This window comes from Wyeomyia smithii, chromosome 1 (assembly GCF_029784165.1).
Source record: "Wyeomyia smithii strain HCP4-BCI-WySm-NY-G18 chromosome 1, ASM2978416v1, whole genome shotgun sequence".
Classification (NCBI taxonomy): Eukaryota; Metazoa; Arthropoda; class Insecta; order Diptera; family Culicidae; genus Wyeomyia; species Wyeomyia smithii.
Window position 1 is genome coordinate 14,249,452 of NC_073694.1, and position 22,094 is coordinate 14,271,545.

Consider the following 22,094-nt stretch of genomic DNA (forward strand, 5'->3'; position numbering starts at 1 on the left):
TGTGATGCAGCAGACTAGAGAAACTTATCGAGATACTAAAATGATTGGTAAAAAGACTTCATTGATGCAAAAAAGCGAGCACCACAAACGATTCCATGTTGAAGCTCAGATATGCTTTTTTTGGCACGAAACAAAAGTTCTACAAAGCGGTCAATGGAACAAACTACGAATCCGCTGACTTTGAACAAGTTTTTGGAGGTGAAAATAATTGTTTTGCCACTGTGGTTATTAGTAAGGTGATCTACAACGGACCTCGCGTCTAATCTTTGACAAGTTCAGAGAAGTCAATGTTTGCAGATTTCAGGATGGTGTACGATTCAGTTAGGCGCAGTGAGTAACAACAAATTATACCTGAACTTGATCTCAACAAAACTGATGAAACTGATTCATGCCATCCTAGATCCGTTTGTGCTGTTGAACGTCACAAAGAAGTCACGGGTTTACGTACCTGCTGTGCGACATTACCTGGGAAGGTGCAGTACGGAGAGCAGTACAAAGAAGCGGTACCATTATTATGATCAGGTCTCATATTCTGTTTAATTTTACGAATGCTATACCGGACACTACAAAACTCAACTCCTCCAAGCGCGTACAATCAGATGACAAAATTAATGGCGACGGTAATGCTTTCTTCCCAGACTGTGACACTCTAGCCCGTCTCGCAGGAAGTCGGAAGCCTTTAGAATAGAAGGGAAATTATCGTGAATGAGGTCCCTTGCCTGTACCATCTACGATATTACGGTACAATAAGGTTGAACCACTATCTGCAAAGTTGTGTTATGTGGCCAGCAACTCACAACGCAACTTGGCCTTCGATACCCGTAAGTTGAAGGTAACAACAACATTCAGGGTTAAAAGGCCCCTTAGAACTGGTTCCCTCTTTTCTCATGATACTACTGATACAAAAACACACTTTAACAAACACATCTTGTCCGGTGGTAACCGCCGCACAGTGTCAAAATTTCGATTAATGTCGAATTTTATTATACCTTATCAAAAATGTTGCTAAATGGATTCGAATCAAGGTTCGTGATGTTGGAAATATTTCATAGGCGAGTTTTTTTTAAAACTTGGCTAATATATAAATGTTAGTCATATTATATATAAATCGCAGCAACCAGTGCATTCGAAGGTAATGCAGTGTAGTGTCAATATTATTAGAGCAGAGGCTAGGCAGATGCCTACCATCGTATTGGTGAAAATGTTGCATGCTTCCTATATGTACACGCCCAACATAAATTTCGATCAAAGCGCTCGGGGATTTTACGTCACAAAGTTTGTTTTGAAAATTGAAGTGTGTTCATTTCTTTTAAGTTGCAAATTGAAATTCGTTTATTTCTATGAAGTTGAGTGCACTGCATAAGTTTTGAAATGCCGTTTTGTTTAGTTAAATCGTGTGATATTTCATCATACAAGATACGGAAAGAAAAACTGACAGTGAGTATGCATAGTTTTCCGCGGCATGAGCCAATCCGAAAGAAGTGGGCTCAGTTTTGTGGGTTGCCGTTGTCAACTGATGTTCCCGGCACTTCAAACCAGAAGACTTCGAATGCCGGTATCTTGTCGGTCATCGACCGTGTCTAGTTAAAAATGGTAAAGTAATAATCACTTAAATACGTACTCTGGTCTTACAGTCAAAATAAAATTTTCAGCCGTTCCAACTATTCGTACGCTAGCTGATGGAGATCCGTCTGATAGAAGTCTGCGAGGTAAACGTAAGGCACAGGCGGAACTAATAGCTGCATTCACCAGTATTGGCCACATTCACCAGTATTGGACAACCGCAGCGATAAAAAAAACAACAAATTGGTAGTTAACATTGTAGAAGATGCTGTAGTACCAATGGATAAAATCGTTTACTGCGCCCAGCGTGTGAGTAGGCTGTAGTACCAATGGATAAAATCGTTTACTGCGCCCAGCGTGTGAGTCAAGTATTGGACATCGCTTCACAACAACGTACAGTACTTCAGGAAACCGAAGATGCAATAAACTGTGTTCAGTGGATTCAAAATAACAGTTTCGTCGAAGAAACTAATGATGTTTTAGAACTTGATTGCCAGTTTTATGGGAAATGTGGCCTGGATGTTTTAGCGGACGCAATTGAATTGTCAGAAAGATCCGTCATACCCAGCACTATAATTGAAAACAGCGCCAATCCGCTTGGTGAGAAGAAGCCTATTTACGAAGCACCCCAAACAATTAAACAGCTAAAATCCGCCATTTTTGATCTGAGAAATACCATCCGAAGTTTACAATTGAAGGTTTGGAATATTTTTGAATTTTTCATATCAATTACTTTTATGTCTGTTTAGTCAGGTAGCTCAGCGAAAGAGACTTAGAAATACAAAAATTGCAATGTTCAAACATGGATAAAGATAGTCAGTTTTCCGATCTGACTAGCAGAATAGAAACCCTTCGAAATTCAATGGAAGACGTCCGTTCAGTTGCGCAAAGTCACGTAAATAATAAACTTCAGAAGCCTTCTTAATTTTGGGAGAAAAGAAAAAAGTTGTATGGAAATAGCTTTGGCGTTCTCATTAAGGTATTTTAGCTGTAAAATACATACATTTGCATACTGTAGTAAATAGATTTGAAACAACAGCAAAAATATTCTCATTTAGCTATTTTTTCAGCTTTAAAAGCCTATCGTTATATCTCTTTATTGCCACATCTTACACCATGAACTGTCAACACAATTGATACAAAGATAAAGCTGTTTTTCCCCAATAGCATTGAGCCATTCTCGCTGAAACCGTCCCACTGGTGACATGAGGTCTTTCAAAAGGATATTTTTATGTCTAAACGATCGAAAGTAGCAAAAAAAATGAGAAAACCACTTTGGTTAGCTCATATTGATGGACCCCTCGGGCACAAATCAGGTAAACGGTTTTTACAAAAATTGATTTTCGAGCAATTCTTGACCTTTTTATTGATTTATTTCTCTCGAATTTGTCATTGAAACCCCTGCAACCAACACATCGTTTTGAAGAGGAATAATAGAGCTTTCATTTGAAGTGGAAAAATTGGCCGCCATCTTGGATCTCGTCGCCATATTGGATTTCATTAGAAAAACGTGTTTTTGAGCAAGTTCGCAACCAACGATTTTAAATTTGACATCACCATTGGGAAGCTAAGAAAAAATGCTTTAAGATACATTCAAAATATTAGGTGAGCATTGAGGTTATCTTGTCATTCTGGTCACTTTTCAAAATCGAGCTTCAAACAGTTCAGGTGATGTCAAATTCAAAATCGGTGGTTGCGAACTTGCTCAAAAACACATTTTTCTGATGAAATCCAAGATGGCGGCCAATTTTTTCCTACTTCAAATAAAAGCTCTATCATTCCTCTTTAAAACAATGTGTTGGTTGCAGGCCCGCATAATCAATAACCATAAACGGATGATAATCCATATGGTTTAACGATTCACCATACAGTCTGGATTATATCCCGAACTAGTTGTAGGGCACGTTTTATGGTTATTGATTATGCGGGGGGGGGGGGAGTTCAATGACAAATTCAAGAGAAATAAATCAATAAAAAAGTTAAGAATTGCTCAAAAATCAATTTTTGTAAAAACCGTTTAACTGATTTGTGCCCGAGGAGTCCATTAATATGAACTAACCAAAGTCGTTTTCTCATTTTTTCGCTACTTTCAATCATTTAGTCATAAAAATATCCTTTTTGAAAGACCTTATGTCACCAATGGGACGGTTTCAGCGAGAATTGCTCATTGTTAAAATAATCGATTGTACTTTCAACATGAGACCTCGTGTTTTACTTTCAATATAGATATCATAGTCAACTGGCTTACCAAATAGTTCGTAACGAAATGAAGATACCACTGCCGATTCTAAGAAGTCTCCGTGAATGGGCCTCATGCATCAGAATGAATCAAGGAATTATTGCTGATGTATTTTCATTCTTGAGCATAGTCGGAAAACACATGACTTCCAGAGAAAGGGTGGAGGTTTTGGCATACGACGAAGTATCTGTGAGAAGCACTGTGGAGTACGACAGGCGACATGACAAAGTAATTGGACCGCATAAGGAGATGCAAGTAGTGTCAGCACGTGGACTATTCGGTAAATGAAAGCAACCTGTCTATGCTGATTTTGATCAGCCAATGAGTACCATTGTACTTAATGAGTTAATCACCCGTTTTCACGATATTGGATTCTCAGTAGTAGCTTGTGTCCACGATTGTGGTGGTAGCAATCTATCACTGTGGAAGAAAATCGGCATTAGCTATTCGGCGGAACGAACGGTGATGAAACATCCCGTCACATCAAAAAATATTTATTTTTTCCGAGACGCTCGTCATTTGCTTAAACTAATAAGGAATTGGATATTAGAGAAAGGATTTTTTTATAAAGGTAAATTCATTCTCCATGGAGCTAACATTTTAACGTAATACGTTTATTCGGTTTACAGATCGATTGGTTACGAAAAAGTTTTTGCTACAGTTAGTTGAAAAGGCCTCTACACTAAAATCTCCTTATTCCAACACAAGCCCAGAATTTAAAAATCAAGAACATAACTCCTTGTTCAAACTGAGCATTAAGCACGCAACGGTGAGCGGGGCAGAAAGACAAAATGTAAGACTAGCAGCTGAGTTGCTTAGTCATACGACTGCTGTGAATCTACGGAGACACTTCGGTGAATATGAAGAAGCGCAACTATTGGCAGAAATTATCGACAAGGTTAACTCATGGTTCGATGTTCTTAATTCTCATCAAATCAATCAGTCCATCTCATCTAAAAAATGCTATAGAATGGATATTGAACGCCAAGATAAGATTCTCGACGATATGGCTGATTTAATGAAAAATATCAGAACATTAAGTAACCATAAGTTGCCAGCTCCACACATTTACAGGTAAAATATAGGGTTCATTCCGATACTCACTTCACTAGAAAATTGCTAAAATGTGAATAGTGAATAGTGGAATAACCTCCAACATTGAATGTATTCAAATAGAAAAATCTTATACTGAACTTCATATGCAATTCCACCTGCAGGTGTTTCAAAAAGCAGTTTTGGTTTCGATAGTATCGCTCAAACATCTCCTAATTCAAATGAAACATGAATATGATATTGATGAATTACAAGTTAAATCACGATTGTGTGGAAAATCTTTTCGCTACACTTCGTTTGAACAGTGGATCACAAGACCATCCATCCCCGATGCAAGCGCTGGAACGATTACGTTTAATAATTCTCGGCAAAAATTTGAATCAGCAGCTTAAAGTCAACCAAAACACTCAGAACATATTAGTTGACGAAAACTACATTATGACCAGATTGTTCAGAAGAAGAAGCGATATTGAGCAAATGCGATCGAAGGTTACCGTAAACGTGCAGAGCGAAATTGCTTCAGCTGATGCTAGCTATGAAGACGATCGATGGGAATACCGAACAGAGGAACAGACCTTGGAAGAAAAGGATGGTGTGGAATATGTATCTGGGTATTTGGCACGACGCTTGAACAAAAATCACCCTGAGCTTGGATAATACATTATCAGTTGATTGAGAAATCAGAAGACAACTATACGGAGGATTTCTCAGGAGGTGGGCTGGTGGAACCATCGCAGGAATAGTTCGATTTATCGAACTGAATGAACGCGTATTTCGACTGGATTCACAATGGTGGGGAGAATGGAGAGATACCCGTGTTTAGAGACGTCGAAAATGTGAAAAAAAGTCTGTTCCGAAACTTAAAAACCAATTTCCCGAAGTGTGATTGAAAAATATGTCACTACACGCATTAACATCAGATTAAAACATATGAAAAAAAAAATTCTAGAGGGGAAGATTCATAAATATATGTAAAATAGTCAAGATTAGACCACATGGTAACTTTCGAAACCGTTGCACAGTGCACAGTGGGGTGACTCCATACAAATGCTGGCCAAGCAAAAAAATGTCTAAATCATGGAAAATACATGGTTTTTATGTAATTTTTAAACGCTGAGTCCGAATTTGATTTTATTTTTGCATGAAAATGCATACTCTTGATGCTAGTGGAATTTCAATGTTTTTTATATATGAGCAATTCTCGCTGAAACTAGGACACTAGATGCACAAGGTCTTTCAAATTTGATATAAATGCACATAGTTATTAGAAATAGAGAAAAAATGATAATGCCATTTTTGTTTGATCGAATTTGTTGACCCCTTGGTCACCAAGGGGTGAAACAGTTTTCAGAAAAGTTGAAATTTTGACAATTCTTGATGTATTTTTTGAGCTATATCTCTAAAATTCGTTATGTAAAGTACTACAAGTAGCACTTTTCTGTAAAGAGGAATGATAGGGTTTTCATTTGAAGTAATCATCAGATTATATTATATCAGAAAAATGCAATTTCGACCGTGTTCGCAACTACCGATTTTCGATCTGAGACCAGCATTGGAAAGCTGAGGAAAAATGCTATAAGATGCAAAAAAAAAAAATTAGGTGAGCATCAGTGTTGACCCATCAATTTAACCTATTTTCCAAGCTGAGTATTAAAATATTCAACGTACACCGCGCGATCAACTTAGTAACCTGTCTATTGAGATCAAGTGGATGCACATGTTATAACCCTACTAGCTCCATATATCGTAATCGATTGATGCTACAACTAGTACGCCACCACTGTTTTTTTGAGTTTAGTGAGAACAATGAATGCAACACTAGCATGTTTGATACTAACAAAGCGATAATTTTTTTTTATTACTGAGCAGTTCCACAAAAATGTACCAGTTTTAATATTTTATTTAAATTGTCGTTTTAATTTGGCTGAAACTTTGCATAGACGTTTCTATACGCAAAAAATGCCATTTTGTGCTGCTGCTTTAATTTATTGCAACACGACTCATTTTTGTGAAGCTATTAAAAATGCTATTTTGGGAAGGTATTGATGATTACAAATATTTTCAGGGCCAAAATGGTTTGTTTGTTCGGTATGACGTCTTCTATAAAGTTGTAGATAATATTTTTGTCTCCGATAAAATCTACACCTTAAACAAATTTTTTTTGAAAATCAAATTTAAAAAAATGTAAAATTATCGTCAAGTTTTGCCGGGGGGTTAATGAAGACATAGAGAACTAATATTTTGTAGGAAGATGCTCTGCATTATGAAGAACCATCATGCAAAAAATTAACGCTTTACGACATCATTTATTTGACGATAAAACTTGACGATAATAGAGCCGATACCTAACAAAGGATTATTTCAACATTGCAACCAAAGAAAAAGTTATAGAGTGTATATTTTTTCAGAAAGACAAAATTATTATCTACAACTTTATCGAAGAGGTCATACCGATCAAACAAACCGTTCTGGCCCTAAAAATATTTGTCATCATCAATACCTTCCCAAAAAAGCATTTTCAATAGCTTCTAAAAAATAAGTCTTACTCTAAAAAATTAAAACAATAGCACAAAATGACACCTTTTGCCTATAAAAATATCTATGCAAAGTTTCAGCGAAATTAAAAATGACAATTTAATCGTTATGTACTCGGCAGGGTACCCGGGTACCTTTTCAGACTTTATTGCTTTAAAAAACGAGGATAACCTCAACTCAGCCAGCTAAAACTTATGGAATGCTCCTAATAAATCATTTTTCATCATCAGACAAACAATGTTTGTGAGAACAATGTTTACGAAGATTCAAATTTTTAAAAATATAGACAAATTTTCCAATCTTTTGACGGGTCAAGATCGAAAATCGGTCAAGAAATGAAAAAGCAAGAAGCATTTCATTTTGTGGGTACCCGGGTACCCTGCCGAGTACTTACGTGTGTTAAAATTGCCGAGTACATAACGGTTAAATAAAATATTAAAACTGGGACATTTTTTATGGAACTGCTCAGCAATAAAAAACCTATCGCCTTGTTAGTATCAAACATGCTAGTGTTGTATTCATTATTCTCACTAAACTCAAAAAAAAAACAGTAGCGGGTCGCAGTAGACAGGTTACTACGTTGATCACGCGGTGTACGTTGAATATTTTAATACTCGACTTGGAAAATAGGTTCAATTGATGGGTTAACACTGATGCTCACCTAATTTTTTTCTTGCATCTTTTAGCATTTTTTCTCAGCTTTCCAATGCTGGTCTCAGATCGAAAATCGGTAGTTGCGAACCCGGTCGAAATTGCATTTTTCTGATATAATCCAAGATGGCGGCCCAATTCAAGACGGCGGCCTGAATTCTGATTACTTAAAATGAAAACCCTATCATTCCTCTTTACAGAAAAGTGCTACTTGTAGTACTTCACATAACGAATTTTAGAGATATAGCTCAAATAACACATCAAGAATTGTCAAAATTTCAACTTTTCTGAAAACTGTTTCACCCCTTGGTGACCAAGGGGTCAACAAATTCGATCAAACAAAAATGGCATTATCATTTTTTCTCTATTTCTAAAAACTATGTGCATTTATATCAAATTTGAAAGACCTTGTGCATCTAGTGGCCTAGTTTCAGCGAGAATTGCTCATATATTATATGAGGAAAATTTTACGCCGGTTCCAATGTTTTGCAAAATAAAATGCATGATGCTTGAAGGACTTTCATATGCAATAAAAAAAACATAAAAATATCATTTAGTTATAAAGAAAATAAAAAAATATCAATTGAAAAATTTGCTCTGTGTTGAAAATCACTTATGTTTTTTTTTTTAAAAGGGACTATATTACTTTGCTTTTTTCATCGCATTCTTCTTTTTATTCACTTCCACCTTCATCTTCATATTTGTGTTCATTTTCAACACAGTTTTAATACATTCAAGAAAAGTTTCCAAAATGCAGTTTCTAAAATCAAAATAATAATTTACTATTTGCATTGTAGAAATTAGCAGGCGATTTATTATGTCTTGGTTTGAGTTTACACGATTATTTTAACATGTGACTGGTATGCTGCCGTTCTACGCATAGTTATCCCATGTTACTTTTGGTCGATTTTCATTTTTTATCACCAATAAGTCTATTTCCATGTATATTTTTGAGAAAACTTTAAAAATAACATTGTTTGTTCTGAAAATCTTGAAAAACCATACCAAGTCTGTTTGTCCCATCGATGATTTTCTACACAAATTTGTCCCATTAGATATTTTCTATTCTAATTCATCCCACTAACCACTAATTCCCATATTTACAACTTGGGAAGTGCCACAGAGCACTAGAAACTTCTCCTTACAACGTTTGGTTACATCACGGGTTTCAGAAAGTCGGTACCGAAAATCACTTTGGTTGATTATTCAAATGCGATACGTTCATATCTTTGTTAGGGATACCTAAACCTTGTTTGCTGGTTTGTAATTTGAATGCTTTCCTTTTCGAGCATATGAGAGGATAAATGCATGAGATTCATACTAATTGAAAATTGTAAGAACTGTCTTTTGTGGGTAGCTAAAATGGTAAAAGCCCAACAACTTTCAAATATGATAGGAATGGGCAATCTAAAAAAACAATTCCTCTTTGTAATGGTAAGTCATCTGATACTTATTCAATCAACTAAATTTTCATCTCGACTATCATAACTTGCGTGTAAAGACAACAAGATTAGCGTGATCATTTTCGTGAAAGATTAAAAAGCCTTGTATCCCCACTACGAACTTTGTATTAGGAAACGTGCGTAGAACGGCAGTATGATACAAACTTAAAACATGGTTTTGGTACTCAGTACTGGTGATCCAAAACATAAACAATGATTAGTTTTTGATACTGCGTTAAAAACGGAATATAGATGAGTTTAACTTGTAAATATGAATATGGTGTGATCAATTATACTGAAACATGTTTGAAAACGTTGTTATTAACAAACTAATGCGAGCCATTTGTTATTCTGTTGACGGTTTGCAGTGTGCAATTTAAATTTACATTTATAAAATGCGATATGTACCGAACACTCGTTGTTTCTCTTCAAAAGAAGGGTTTTTCCAAGCTATCTTTTAAAACTAGTGCCAACAGTGCCAAATCCTGCCGTCCAAACTTTAAACGCTGTTTTATGCAAAAAATACGTAATTTTTTGATTTCGCCTAATTTTTTTTGAGTATTACAATGAAATTATACATTATCGAATGATGAGGATTTATTCTCCACTATTTTACAGACAACTTTTTCTTAGACGTCATCAAGATTCAAGTTACCCTTGAGGCTCCAGCAAATTTTGCAACAATGCTTTTTTTTTTCAAGAAAAACGCTAACTCAGTATACTTTGAAAAATCATAGAAAATTCGAATTTTGTCGTAATGCTCTAAAAATTTGGATTCTGACACTTCAATAGTATACAACTATAGGATAAATACAATTGAAATGAAATTCGCATTTTCATTTTTGGGTCGATGGCCAGTGATTTCCCACTGTGCAATGAATTGGAAAAGCAAGTCGAGTTGTTGAGAGAAATTATCAGGTTCTGCACACGACGTCCGTGGGATGGCAACCGCTTCTCGAAGAGTATCGATGGAGATTCCTTCCTGATCAGCTTGCGCAAGAACACGCATGAGCGGTGTCCGTAGAATTTCACCAGTCGACATCCGATCAGATTTTGCTGCAACTGACTTACGTGGGCATAACGGTCAAGCGTGACTCGTAGTAGAGCGGTCTGTAAAATGAAACCGAGATTTTTCGCATTCTCCGTCCACTCAATACGTTGCCCATCCATAGTAACAAGGAGATTGGTTTGGGCTGTAATGCTTTTTGATTTGTTGAGAAATAACTGATTCCTCTGAGACCATTCCATGATTCTTGCGAGATCTTTATTCATCATCATAATAAGTTCAGGGACCAAGTTGAACGTCATCTGCCTACATTTGCACTGAGCAATACCTGAGGGCGAAAGGCTAATTGTTGACATAACAACAAAAGAGCAATGGTCCAAGCACCGAGCCTTGAGGAACTCCAGTGGTTGATTGGCCCACTTCGGATTGCAGAAAACAGTTTGGAATCGTTCCTTCAAATACCACTCGATAAGGTTAACAGCTGAAACGGAAAAGTTAAACTGAGTTTCCAGCTTCGAGCAAAGTCTTCGATGATGGAGGGTGTCGAAGGCTTTAGAAAAGTCCCCTAGCAACAAAATGGCCGTACCTTTTTTGTCAAGTGTATTTGCCTGACCATCATAAACATGAACCGCTGCTGTTTGAATGCTTTGCCCTTTACGAAAACCAGCCTGATAATCTGATAGCAGGTTATTTTCCGTTATGAAGGATGATATCTGTTGCTTCAGCAGTTTCTCAAATGACTTTGGCAGGGCACATAGAATGCTAATTGGCCGTAGTAGCAGTGTGTTAATCGTAGCATGTTTGGAACGGGACACGATAGTAGAGAGTGATTCGTTATTCGCGTTGAAAGAGATTTTGAAGGCTTTTCGCATTTACGTGAACTCTCATATGTAATTGTCAAAATGTGCGTGATGACAAAAGCAAAAATATTTCCTTCCTTCTTTTTCGCATGCAAAAACCAAACAAATATTAACAACACCGTCAACGCGAATTATTCATAAAGAAAATTACCAACCCAACAGTTCAATAGGTGAAAACGCTATACCGGAGACATCGGAGATTGCGAGTTCGAGCTCCGTCTGGATGAGAAGTCATACCTTCTGTTCTCGTTCATTTTTCGCATCCCTGTAAAACTCCACGTAATGCCCACTTTAGTAAACTGAAAAAAATATTACCTTCGACTTCTGGGAAACCCATTCAAAAGGCTGTGACAATATCACTACCTCACCTGGGAGCAATGCAAATTATTATATTTTGTTTTATTGCAATATTTATTTACTAAACTAGTGATTTCCCGTGATTCCGCCGCTCGCTTATAAGCGAGCATTAGCTCGGGTTGTGTGACATACAGCAGTATCTCTAAGTGGGGAGGAGGAAATGTAAACTGCGAACCTGTTTTGGAATGCACCCGATGGAGCCTCCCTGGGCACACAGGCGCCGTTTAAAAGTAAACGGTTTAAAGGTAGAATAAATTACTTACGGTGCTAGTACTGATCTCTGTTTTAATTATTTTTTTCCTTTTAAAAACTATCTTCTCAACAGTATAAATATGATACATTTTACTCGCACAAATATATAATTGCTTACATATTTTTATCCTTTATTTCTTCGTCTGATTAATGCAATTGAAGTTCACTACATTTAATAGCTCAGAGTATTCGACTAACCTAAAATAAATATCATTAGCAGTAAATATTATTAGTCTAAATAGACCCGAATGTTTGTTTTTTTTTTTTTTTTTTGACAGTAAGGGAAGTAAGTTTTCGGAACAGTAGCCGCCGGAACAGGAACGGGGTTAGCGGGTTAAGGAGAATGATGATTCCCGAGGGGGTCACATTTTTAAAATGTGACCACCGCAGTCCCTCGACTCTTTCGGCCCAGCGAGGAGCGTTAATATGTGTATTTATTAAAAATAGAGAGTTTACCTTTTGTTAGCACTGATTCAATAAGTAATCAAGATTACAGCTCGGAATGGGTTAAATAAATACGGAGGTCTTCACTCCCTGTGCTGTTGGGTTAAGTGAGCATAAATATAGGAGATTAAAGTACGTGCGGCGGCGTGCGCCGCTTTAAGCAAGTAAAGCTGCATTTGCTGCGTTTTTAGTTTTCTCTCATTTTCAATGGTTCCACAATGCTGTGGCGAGGGCTGAAGAACCGTCGTCGCATTCCAGGGCATTGTCATGTTTACCGCACCGCGGCGAACGGTGGGGACGTGAGAGTCCCGAAAAATTAAATTATTCCCTCCTTTCCACCCTTGCTTTGGAACGAATCATGATAGGCCGACCTGAGATGCAGCGACCGTGCACGGTGGAACCATTGGAATTGTCTATAGGCAGTGTTATATTACGTAGATAAAATATCAATTAATGGAACGAAAAAGACACCCTTCATTAAAAAAAAAAAAAATTTAACAACAAAAGACGGGGAAAAAAGCATAAATAAAAACCGAGCGCATGCTGCGCCGTACGCGCGTCCTTTAAAAGTAATTAAAAATAAATATGGCGACCCATTGCTAGAGCAGGAATTTTCTTTCTCCGCTCTCCGACCGCGACCACGGACGAAAAAAAATTTCCCGATGCCTGTGCGTGAATTCCGCTGTCAACTTTCGCTTACAACACACGCCTATGTATATAAGTAATTGCCTACAGTTGACCCTTAAAGTGTTTCACGTCTGCTTGTTTGTTTCTTTTTTTTTCTTTGCCCGAGCTTCTTCGCCTGCTCTGATGAACTTTGTTCTTAATATTGTTTCTCAACATAATGACAACAAAACAATAACAACAACGACGGGAATCCAAACAAAAACTTAACAGAACGTCACTTGGCTGCCTTTCGAACGATTGACTAATTGGACTTAACCTACAAAATAAATAATTTAGTAAATGTGTTTTTTTCTCTTGCTTATTGTTTGTTTTCTCTAGCATTCGTATAACGTGTTGGATTGTGTGCTTTTTTTTGTTTGTTTGCACTCTCTCCAAGAGTCGGTTTTTTTTTTCTCCAGAAAAACGGATAATGTGCAGGATGAGTGCTTTTTTTCAGCTGTTCGGGAAGTTTGGGTTGTGTTCAACACTGAGAACCTTGTACTTACAGATGTGTGTGTGTGCGTGATGTATTTCTTGTTACCTGGCTATTGTGTGTTCTTTCTTCCTCTTCGTCCTTCGTGCGACGATTACGAGTAGAAATTTCTCGACTTGAGAGATTTGGTGGACTTGAGGGTACCGCTTACCAGTGAACTGGGCCCACTGGAAACGATCGAGGCCGTCGAAGGAGTTAGGCGGGGATTCGTGAAGGCTACCGCACGCTCCTTCCTCGAAGTCAGAGAGAACGGCTTCAGCCGTACACAAAGGAACGCCGACGTCAGACAAGAGGCGATAAGAATCGAGAGGAGCACTACAATCGTGACGGTAAAACCAGGCGTTGTCATACAGATTAAACCTTCCTCCCGAGCTGGGAATATCATCGTTGAATCGTTGGTACTATTTTGGCTTCCGATTGGGAAGGTTAAATCTCCGGGTGCTACCACACGAATAATACGCTTCATTCCGACATCTTCCTTTTGTTCCGGGGCTTCACCGGCTTCACGAGTTCTACGGATTCGTCGGTCATCCCGTTTGCGGTTCGCATACACGTGAGCATCCAAAGTAGACGGCGGTGGAGGAGGTGGCGGAGGACCGTACTGTTGATGTTCGGGACCACCAGAAAGATGATGTACATCCAACACTCCCGGGTCGGTACACTGCTCCGGACATTGATAGCGACAGATTTGAATCGTACACTGGAAGTGAACCTCCATCGAGTCGGGGAATTTGAACGCCTGGAAGTGAGCGTAAGACAGTACCGAAGCACTGGCACCGAAGTTCTTGATCTTCGTAAACCGGGACATTAGCTTCGGTCGGGTAACGCAACCCCGCTGATCCACCAGCTGAATCGGAGCTCGCTTACCATCGTGAGCCATACAGTTACGAACCAACATGTCGAACTTACTATCATCATCCTTAATCGCAAGCACCATCGTCATCGTTTGTCCGATCTTCACCAAACCGGAAACTTCGGAAGCCCAGGGTCCCTTGCCGACCTGAATCTGCATCCAACAGCCAACATTATCACCAGCAAAGTCAGCCCGAATCACGTCCAACATATCCACCGGGAACGGACGGAACGTCACACTTTTCTCGTACTGATCATGCCACGTACATCTCAACTTTCTCGCCTGATCCCAAACTTCCTGCACCTGAGGATCGTACTGCAGCACAATAATATTCTCGAAATACGATCCAGCACCCGATTCCGTTCCCGAGTAGCCATTATACAGTGCATTATCCGTGTTGCCAGCCGTGCCGCACTGGTGGATTCCGATGTCGAACGTTGCAGAAGTCTTGCCCAGTCCAGCCGGCAGATGCACGCAGTTGATGTTGCTGTAGTGCCCCTTGGAGAAGATGATGCCGAAGAAGGGTTTGTCGAACTGAACGAAAACCTTCATGCCCTGCTTTTCGCATTTCACATCCAGTGAAACGATTTTGGGCATATCCTGTAGCGGTGAGGACCACAGGTCGTTCCCGGCAAGCGGGGGTGGAGCACCATAGAGTTTATCCTGGCCCAAATCGGTCGACGGTTGCAGCTTCGGAGGCGGCGGCGGTGGTGGTGGGCCATGATATGCATGAGCAGCCGGCAGCGGAGGAGGTGGTGGACCAAAAGGTTGGCCCAGTCCATGAGGGGCTCCTATTTGGAGAAAGAGAAGTGAAAACGATTGGACTGTACCACACACAGAAAATAGAATCGCACAACTCACCTCTGCTCGGTCCGTGTCCTAGGTGTGGCCCATGGGGTCCAACTGGCGGAGGACCATGCGACTGGGGTCCAGGCCCGTGACCTATGGAAAGTGGAATGTGCTGCGGAAAGGAATGCACCGACGCTGACGACGCTCCCTGGTGATCCTGGTCGACGGACTCCAGCGCCACCTGATCCGGATCATTTTCGCGCTTCTCGACTTCCTCGCCGGGGCTAATCGATTTAACCACCTCCACCGTATCGTCGCCCCCCGTGAGCTGTTCGAAAGAAACAGAAAAAAAAAAACAGATCAATCAATGTTCAAAGTACAGAGGGACAAACGGGAAAGTGAAATTTTGTCACTTTCCAGTGCAGTGCGCTGGTTACTACGATCGCAATCGTTTTCTAATTCCTATAAAAATGGCTAAAAGTGAGATCTGTCAGGTGCCTGTTTACTGTTTTTTTCCCTCTACCTCCCGTTTCTCGATGCGACAGTGGATTGCATTTTTGTTTGACTGCCCGCCGCTGCAGTCGGCTGAGTGAGTGACATACGCGTTCCACAATCGCGGCGGCTCGTCTCGTGTGATGCGCTTTCCAATTTTTGCCATTTTTACCCCCCGCAATCCGCTTCGGCTTCGGGAGACCGGACACACTGCAATGTGCAATGTGCCCCAGACGACGACGGACCCGTTTGAGAAGGGCAGCAGACGCACACCACATACATACACAAACAAACGCCAACCTGCTATCAACTCGAGAGCAGCTGAGAGCAAGCAGCAGCCCTACAGCAGTGCGGTCGCGGTGCGTGAAAGTGCGTTTACGTTTCCCCTCCAGTTCCCCCAAATGGGCCTCCCAATGTGATGTGATGTACTGGGTCACACGGAGCGGTTTGAATTCCAAAACTGTGCGGGATTAATGCTTGACGGCAATCTTAGTAAACATGGAAAAAATATTTCCGAATTTGTTTTTTATACTGCTGTGGGAAACATTGTCGGAGAGTTTTTCATTCAGAAGTTTTTTACTAAAAGTTTTTTACAGTTCTCAATAGGAAATCTAAACATACAGGTTTCTTCATTTTAGGAACTATGAGCAAACAATGATAAAATACCAGGCATTACTTCCCACACTAGTAAGCTAATATCCGGTTATTCAGAACCAGTAGCATGGCAATATTGGTAAGTGAAAACATTAACTATACTTTTTCCATAGTTCGTCTAAGAACATTTAACTGGAATATAACTTTAAGTTCCAAAGCAAAACGAAATACTGAAATTATTGTCAGCTTGAATTATTTCCCCGGTGGAACAAGACAAATTGCCCTCCCGCGAAGTTTCTGAACAAAACAACAACGTCTACTGCAAAACCACTCAAGTCTGCCCAAAAAGATTCGTGCAAATATTCGTATTTTTTCCGACAATCAGACGATTCTCAAAGCCGTCGAAAGTGTTTCAATCTCCTACAGGAAAAAATACAGAACGGAAGCCAACAAGCTAATTTTGTCCAACTTCACTTTCACAATTGGTTGGTAAACGGTCTAGGCGTACCAGCAGTACAACCCGTACTAATTGGTATTAAATGCTGCAACGGGAGCCTGTTGCTGGAGGTGCATAGACAGCCTAACACCAATCCACCAGATCCGATAAAGGATGCGTCGTCCGCATAAGCGTGCAGCTTACGGTGCGATCAGATGGATCTCCATCATGCAAAGGGCGCATCTAGTGTTCTTTACCGGAATTTCACCAAGCACCATGGATCCACGACGCCATCATTTTTGGTTTAACCAACACAAACGGTAAGTTGATTTATTGGAGCCAACAGTCAAATCCTAGGACTGCAGTTTTGTTGAACAGAAATATTAAACTTGTTCCCATTACAGAATTCATCCAACGGGATTATGTTTCCAAAGCATAGTGTTGGCTGTTGCCTCTACTATCTTCCAGGGGGACGTGGATTTACTATTGCCACTCAAGGTCTTAGCGTTTGTGCTGGGATGCCCACTGTGCCGTGATGCCAATGTACACCACACAGTGTGGAGCAGTTCGGGTGTCAACACACGAGGTGAGTACCCGTGCTAATACCTTACTTCTAACAACGCAAACATACGCAATATTATCTTATGAGCGGCTGTTGTAATATTTTTATCGTATTTTTAATACGGTTTTTGATTGACGTTAGATGACGTAATGTGTTGAACTTTGACCAAAGATTCATATTTTTCATTCTAACGCTTTCCCATGATTTTCTTTATTTTTATGACATTCTAAAAAAAATACGCGATTTTATTGGATTCATATTTCTGCTGAAGATTGTAAAACGCTATATTTAGAAATAACAAAGTTATTTGATAAAGTTAGAATTTTCATGCAAAAGATTTTTTCCATTTAAACAATCGAAAAGACTCTATTGGACAAATGATTTTATATTCTTTTGAAACTAAAATAAACGTGCTTTTAAAGATCAAAATGTTTCTGCGTATTTTTGCGTACGGCTGAGTAATTTGAAATTAAACTAACCCTTGAAAATCCGTTAATGGTTGAATAACTTTTTTATTTCGAATCATAGCTAGATCAAACGTCAGCATCAGCAAAAATGTGTATTTCTGTTTGGCTAATAATTTTGTAGAAGGTATAAAATATGTAGAAAATCCAGGAAAGAAGTTATATTTAAAATTATGACTTGAGTGAACTCTGCATATGAAACTTTTTATAACTTTTCTAACATAAGAGATAGAAGTCCGACACCTTCGACAAAGTTGCTAGTAAAACCATTTGCCACAACTTTTTTGAAGACACTAGCTGTCTATCTCACTGTCCTGAGAAAATAAATTTTCCATATCACTTCTAGGTGAATTAATCACTAAATCGTACATTCTAAAAGAAGCACCATGAAATACATAGAAACTTTTCCGAATAAGTATATCACTAAAATCTAATTTGAAGAAGCTATCAATTTTGCGCACGAAATTAGCAAAATAAAACACTGTGCAGTGGGGGAATGAGGCACCCTAACAACACATACTAAAAAGGACCGCGCTACTGCTGAGACATGTGACCAACCGGGCAAGTGAGTTGTTTGAACCGAAAGCAAATTCGGAAAGCCAGCTGATACCGGCGCAATCCGCTGCTGCCACTGTTACAACCACCTGCGTCTAGTTTACCTTCCGCCTAAAGAATATCACTATTTTCAAGAGATTTACAATGTCTTGTTTTCAACTTTGATTTCTTGTTTAATATTTGTAATATTTTTATTAAGGTGTTTTATTGGTTCAACCTTCAGTGTTTAAATTTGAAAACCCTACTTACACTAAAATTTTATAACCTTATTTACCAGACCTATAATGAGCTGATGCTCTGAGGAAAGAGCTTTCTCGACGAAACTGATGTAGGAGTCCTCTATTCGCTCATGTACTGTCTTGCATCCGGCCGCTCGATATTTCTTAGCAGATGATTTTGGACTACCTGTAGCTTCTTTTTATGGGTCTGGGCACATGAGCCTCATATCATTCTATGGGCCATAATGGCATGGCGTAGTTCACTATCGGAGCGATTATCATCTTAAAGATTGCGATTTAATTCCATTGCGACAGCCGCGACATACAGCATGTCGGCGAGTATAGCTGCTTCATCATGCATCGTTTCCGAGGTTGTCCGTGTCAGCATTGTAGAAAACTTTTTCGTTGATGATTACACCGAGGCAGCCTGCCTTGGTTGACCATTCGACCCCACGCTGCAGCCGGGTTAGGTAGTCCTTTGGCATTTGTCCATTTGTCAGTATCATCCGCAAGAAGGAGCGGCGACAAAACGTCCGCCAAATGTCAAAAAAGCGATGAGCAGGCGGGACGCCCTCATACTCAAGACTGACGGGTCGAAGTATTCTGAAGTCTTGAACAAAATGAAGAGCGAAACCCACCTCAAGGATTTAGGGGTGGATGTGCGGACCATCCGTCGATCTCGCACTGGCGAGATGATTCTTGGGCTCCGAAAGGATGCGAAGAACAAGGGCGCTTTCTACAAGGCGGTAGCCGAGCAGGTGCTTGGCAAAAAGGTTCAGGTTCGGGCACTCACCTAGGAGGTGACTCTTCAGCTTAAAACCTGGATGAAATCACCGAGGGGTGCGATGTTGCCGCTCCGCCTCTGAAAGGGTCCAGCGGGGACCCAGGTGGCTACCTTCTGCCTAACATCGGCGGATGCTGCCCTGGCACTAAAGGAAGGTAAGCTAAAGGCCGGTTGGTCAGTATGCTTTCTGGTTATACTCCAACAAGCAGACGTTTGCTTCCGGTGCTTTCAAGGAGGACATAAGTCCTGGACCTGCAAGGTGCCCGACAGGACCCAGTTATGCAGGCGTTGCGGGGGTGCAGGCCATAAAGTGAAGGATTGCGGGGAGTCTCCCAAGTGCATGGTATGTTCTGGGAAACGGGACGCCATACACTTTATGGGAGGCCCCAGGTACCCAGCCGGTGAGCCGGCTGCGAAACCACGGGCATAAGGGTAACGCAATTGAACCTGAATCACTGCTACGCAGCTCAGCAGCTGCTATATCAAGCGGTCACTGAGTCGCTGTCGGATATCGCCATCGTATCGGACCCCTACCGCATCCCATCCCGGAAACGGTAACTAGGTTGCGGAAGTCCAGTATGGCGGCCGTATGGACGACGAGCAGGTTTCCGGTTCAGGAGGTTGTTTCAACCTCAAACCTTGTATGAAAAACTTGTAGTTCCTAGGTAGCACTACAAAATTTCCAAGTAGTGCAATGCTCTAACTTCTATTCCTGAACTGTGAGAGCCCATATTGAGTACAGTATTTAGCCAATATTCACGGTGAATATCATGATATTCAACGCGAATATTGGCTGGATGTCGCACTAAATATGGGATCTCACACTTCAGGCATAAAACTTAGAGCATTTCTCTTTTCGACAAACTTGTAGTACTTCTTAAGAACTACAAGTTTGTAATACATCATTTTTTCAAATTGTACTTGTGGAGCGAACTATCGGCACGCGGACAATAAAATTGAATTGACACCCTAGAATTGAATATGCAACCTTGCCGCAACGTTGGTCTACCTAAAGGTTCACCGAGATGGTCGACTAGTTATCCAAGGAACCAGCGGGTCTAACGCCGTTAGGTCCGTCGCTACACCAATAGCGGCCACCATTCGGTTTGCCATAGTGTAGAAAACAACGCGAGGCGGCAAGTGACGGGCAGAGTCAACACTCACACACTCGCCAACCTAGGAATGGGAAGTCACCGGTTAACTGGTGGATTGATGCGATAGCGGACCTCTGCAGTGCGTGCCTCCGCGCAAGACGATGAAGAGGTTAGGGTTACGAATGAGGAACTCATCGTGATCTCCAACTCCCTAAAAGTGAGCAAGGCATCGGGACCGGAAGAAATCCTTAACCTGGCATTAAGGCTGGCGATAAAAACGACCCCGGCCTGGATGACTGCCTCTTCTCGGAGAGGTGGAAGCGGCAGAGTTTGGTCTTACTGCCAAAAGCTGGGAAACCGCCAGGCGACCCATCGGCATACAGGTCTATTTGCCTGCTAGACACTGCAAGGGGCTTGAGAGGATTATCCTCAACATACTGATGAGGTACCTTGAGGGTGTAAACGGTCTGGCAAGTAACCAGCTCGGTTTCCGGAAAGGCAGGTCCACGCTGGGTGCCATCCTCTCCGTCACCAAGACAGCGGAGGTAGCAGTCCAGTGCAAGAGAAGGGGCATTCGCTATTGCGCAATCGCCACGCTTGACGTGAAGAATGCGTTCAATAGCTCCAGTTGGGACTCCATAGCACTTGCGTTCAGGAGCATCCATGTACCGGTGTCGCTGTACAAGATTCTGGAAAATTACTTACAGAACCGAGCACTTGTTTACAACATGGAGGAGTGTTAGAAGTGCATCCCAATTACCGTAGGAGTTCCGCAAGGTTCTATCCTAGGACCGGTGTTGTTTAATGTCATGTATGATGGGGTGTTGAAGCTCAAGTTCCCTGTAGGAGTTGTGATCGTCGGCTTTGCAGACTACCTAACGCTAGAAGTCTACGGCGAGTCGATCGAGGAGGTCATCTCAGTAATAGTCACACCTCATCTGGACTGGGGCTGGTGTTGCATTTAGCTCGAGTTCATACACCATCGGGTAGTGGTCGAAGCTCAGTTTGTGATAAGTGACCGGCTTAAACTGGGCCAGATCGGGTAAGAAGATATCCAGATTCGACGCGGTACCAGAGGGATAGGAAGGTTGGTTCGTCGGGAAAATGGATAGCACTAAAGTGTTCTGCCAGTGAATCACCATTTTTGTTGCAGTTTCGGTTCCGCCACAGTGTGTGATGGTCGTTAAGGGCACCGGCCTCCAAAAAGTTGACTCTAGTATCAACGAGTTTTTGAAGGTCTTTCGCGTAGAGCTTGCATGTACCGTTACTGCCCACACACTGACGACGACAGTAGACGACGAACAGCATGATGTCTCCGTTGAGAACATGAATTTTCACACCGATGGCTTCGATTTTGCTTGTTTTTGGATGCGGAAAGTTTTCACTGCTGTTTTCACACTGCTACTACACGAGTTGGGGCGATCTAGCCGGACCATGATGTGGTTGGGGCGCGAGTAGTTGGATGTTGGATTTGATAACTCCTGCGTCGATGTTCTGTTGAGCAAGGAAGTTACTCAACTCGATCTTTTTCGCCCTTACAGAGCGAGTGTTACAGATTGGCAATACGGATGCAGCGACGCTCAATTGACGCCGTATCTGCAAACCATATAACCAACGACTCGGACTTGATCCGATTTCTTTTTGCACTACTTCATACGGTCGCAGCACTCGTTGAAGATGGTCCACAGCTCG

At 40.8% G+C, this 22,094-nt stretch overlaps 2 protein-coding genes across 3 annotated transcripts in view; one reads left to right on the forward strand and one right to left on the reverse strand.

Annotated features, from left to right (window-relative positions):
- Positions 1-3,845: 3,845 nt before the first annotated feature.
- Positions 3,846-5,868, forward strand: LOC129717448 (uncharacterized). The gene is made up of 3 exons (XM_055667344.1): positions 3,846-4,373; positions 4,432-4,876; positions 5,020-5,868. The coding sequence occupies exons 1-3, from the start codon at positions 4,124-4,126 to the stop codon at positions 5,048-5,050; spliced, it is 726 nt and encodes a 241-aa protein (XP_055523319.1). The 5' UTR covers positions 3,846-4,123; the 3' UTR covers positions 5,051-5,868.
- Positions 5,869-11,733: 5,865 nt separating this feature from the next.
- LOC129720585 (uncharacterized) overlaps positions 11,734-22,094 on the reverse strand; it is a 124,528-nt gene continuing 114,167 nt past the window's right edge. For both annotated transcript variants that reach the window (XM_055672075.1, XM_055672080.1), the window contains 2 exons: positions 15,276-15,531; positions 11,734-15,205 (listed from right to left, as the gene is read on the reverse strand). In XM_055672075.1, the coding sequence (XP_055528050.1) occupies positions 13,656-15,205; positions 15,276-15,531 (1,806 nt within the window). In that variant the 3' untranslated portion in view covers positions 11,734-13,655. The remainder of the gene's footprint in view (positions 15,206-15,275; positions 15,532-22,094) is intronic.

Coding starts and splice junctions, on each gene's coding strand:
- LOC129717448 (XM_055667344.1), top strand. CDS start 4,124: ATGAGTACCATTGTACTTAATGAGTTAATCACCCGTTTTCACGATATT. Junction 4,374..4,431: donor GAAAGGATTTTTTTATAAAG/GTAAATTCATTC, acceptor TTCGGTTTACAG/ATCGATTGGTTACGAAAAAG. Junction 4,877..5,019: donor CCAGCTCCACACATTTACAG/GTAAAATATAGG, acceptor TTCCACCTGCAG/GTGTTTCAAAAAGCAGTTTT.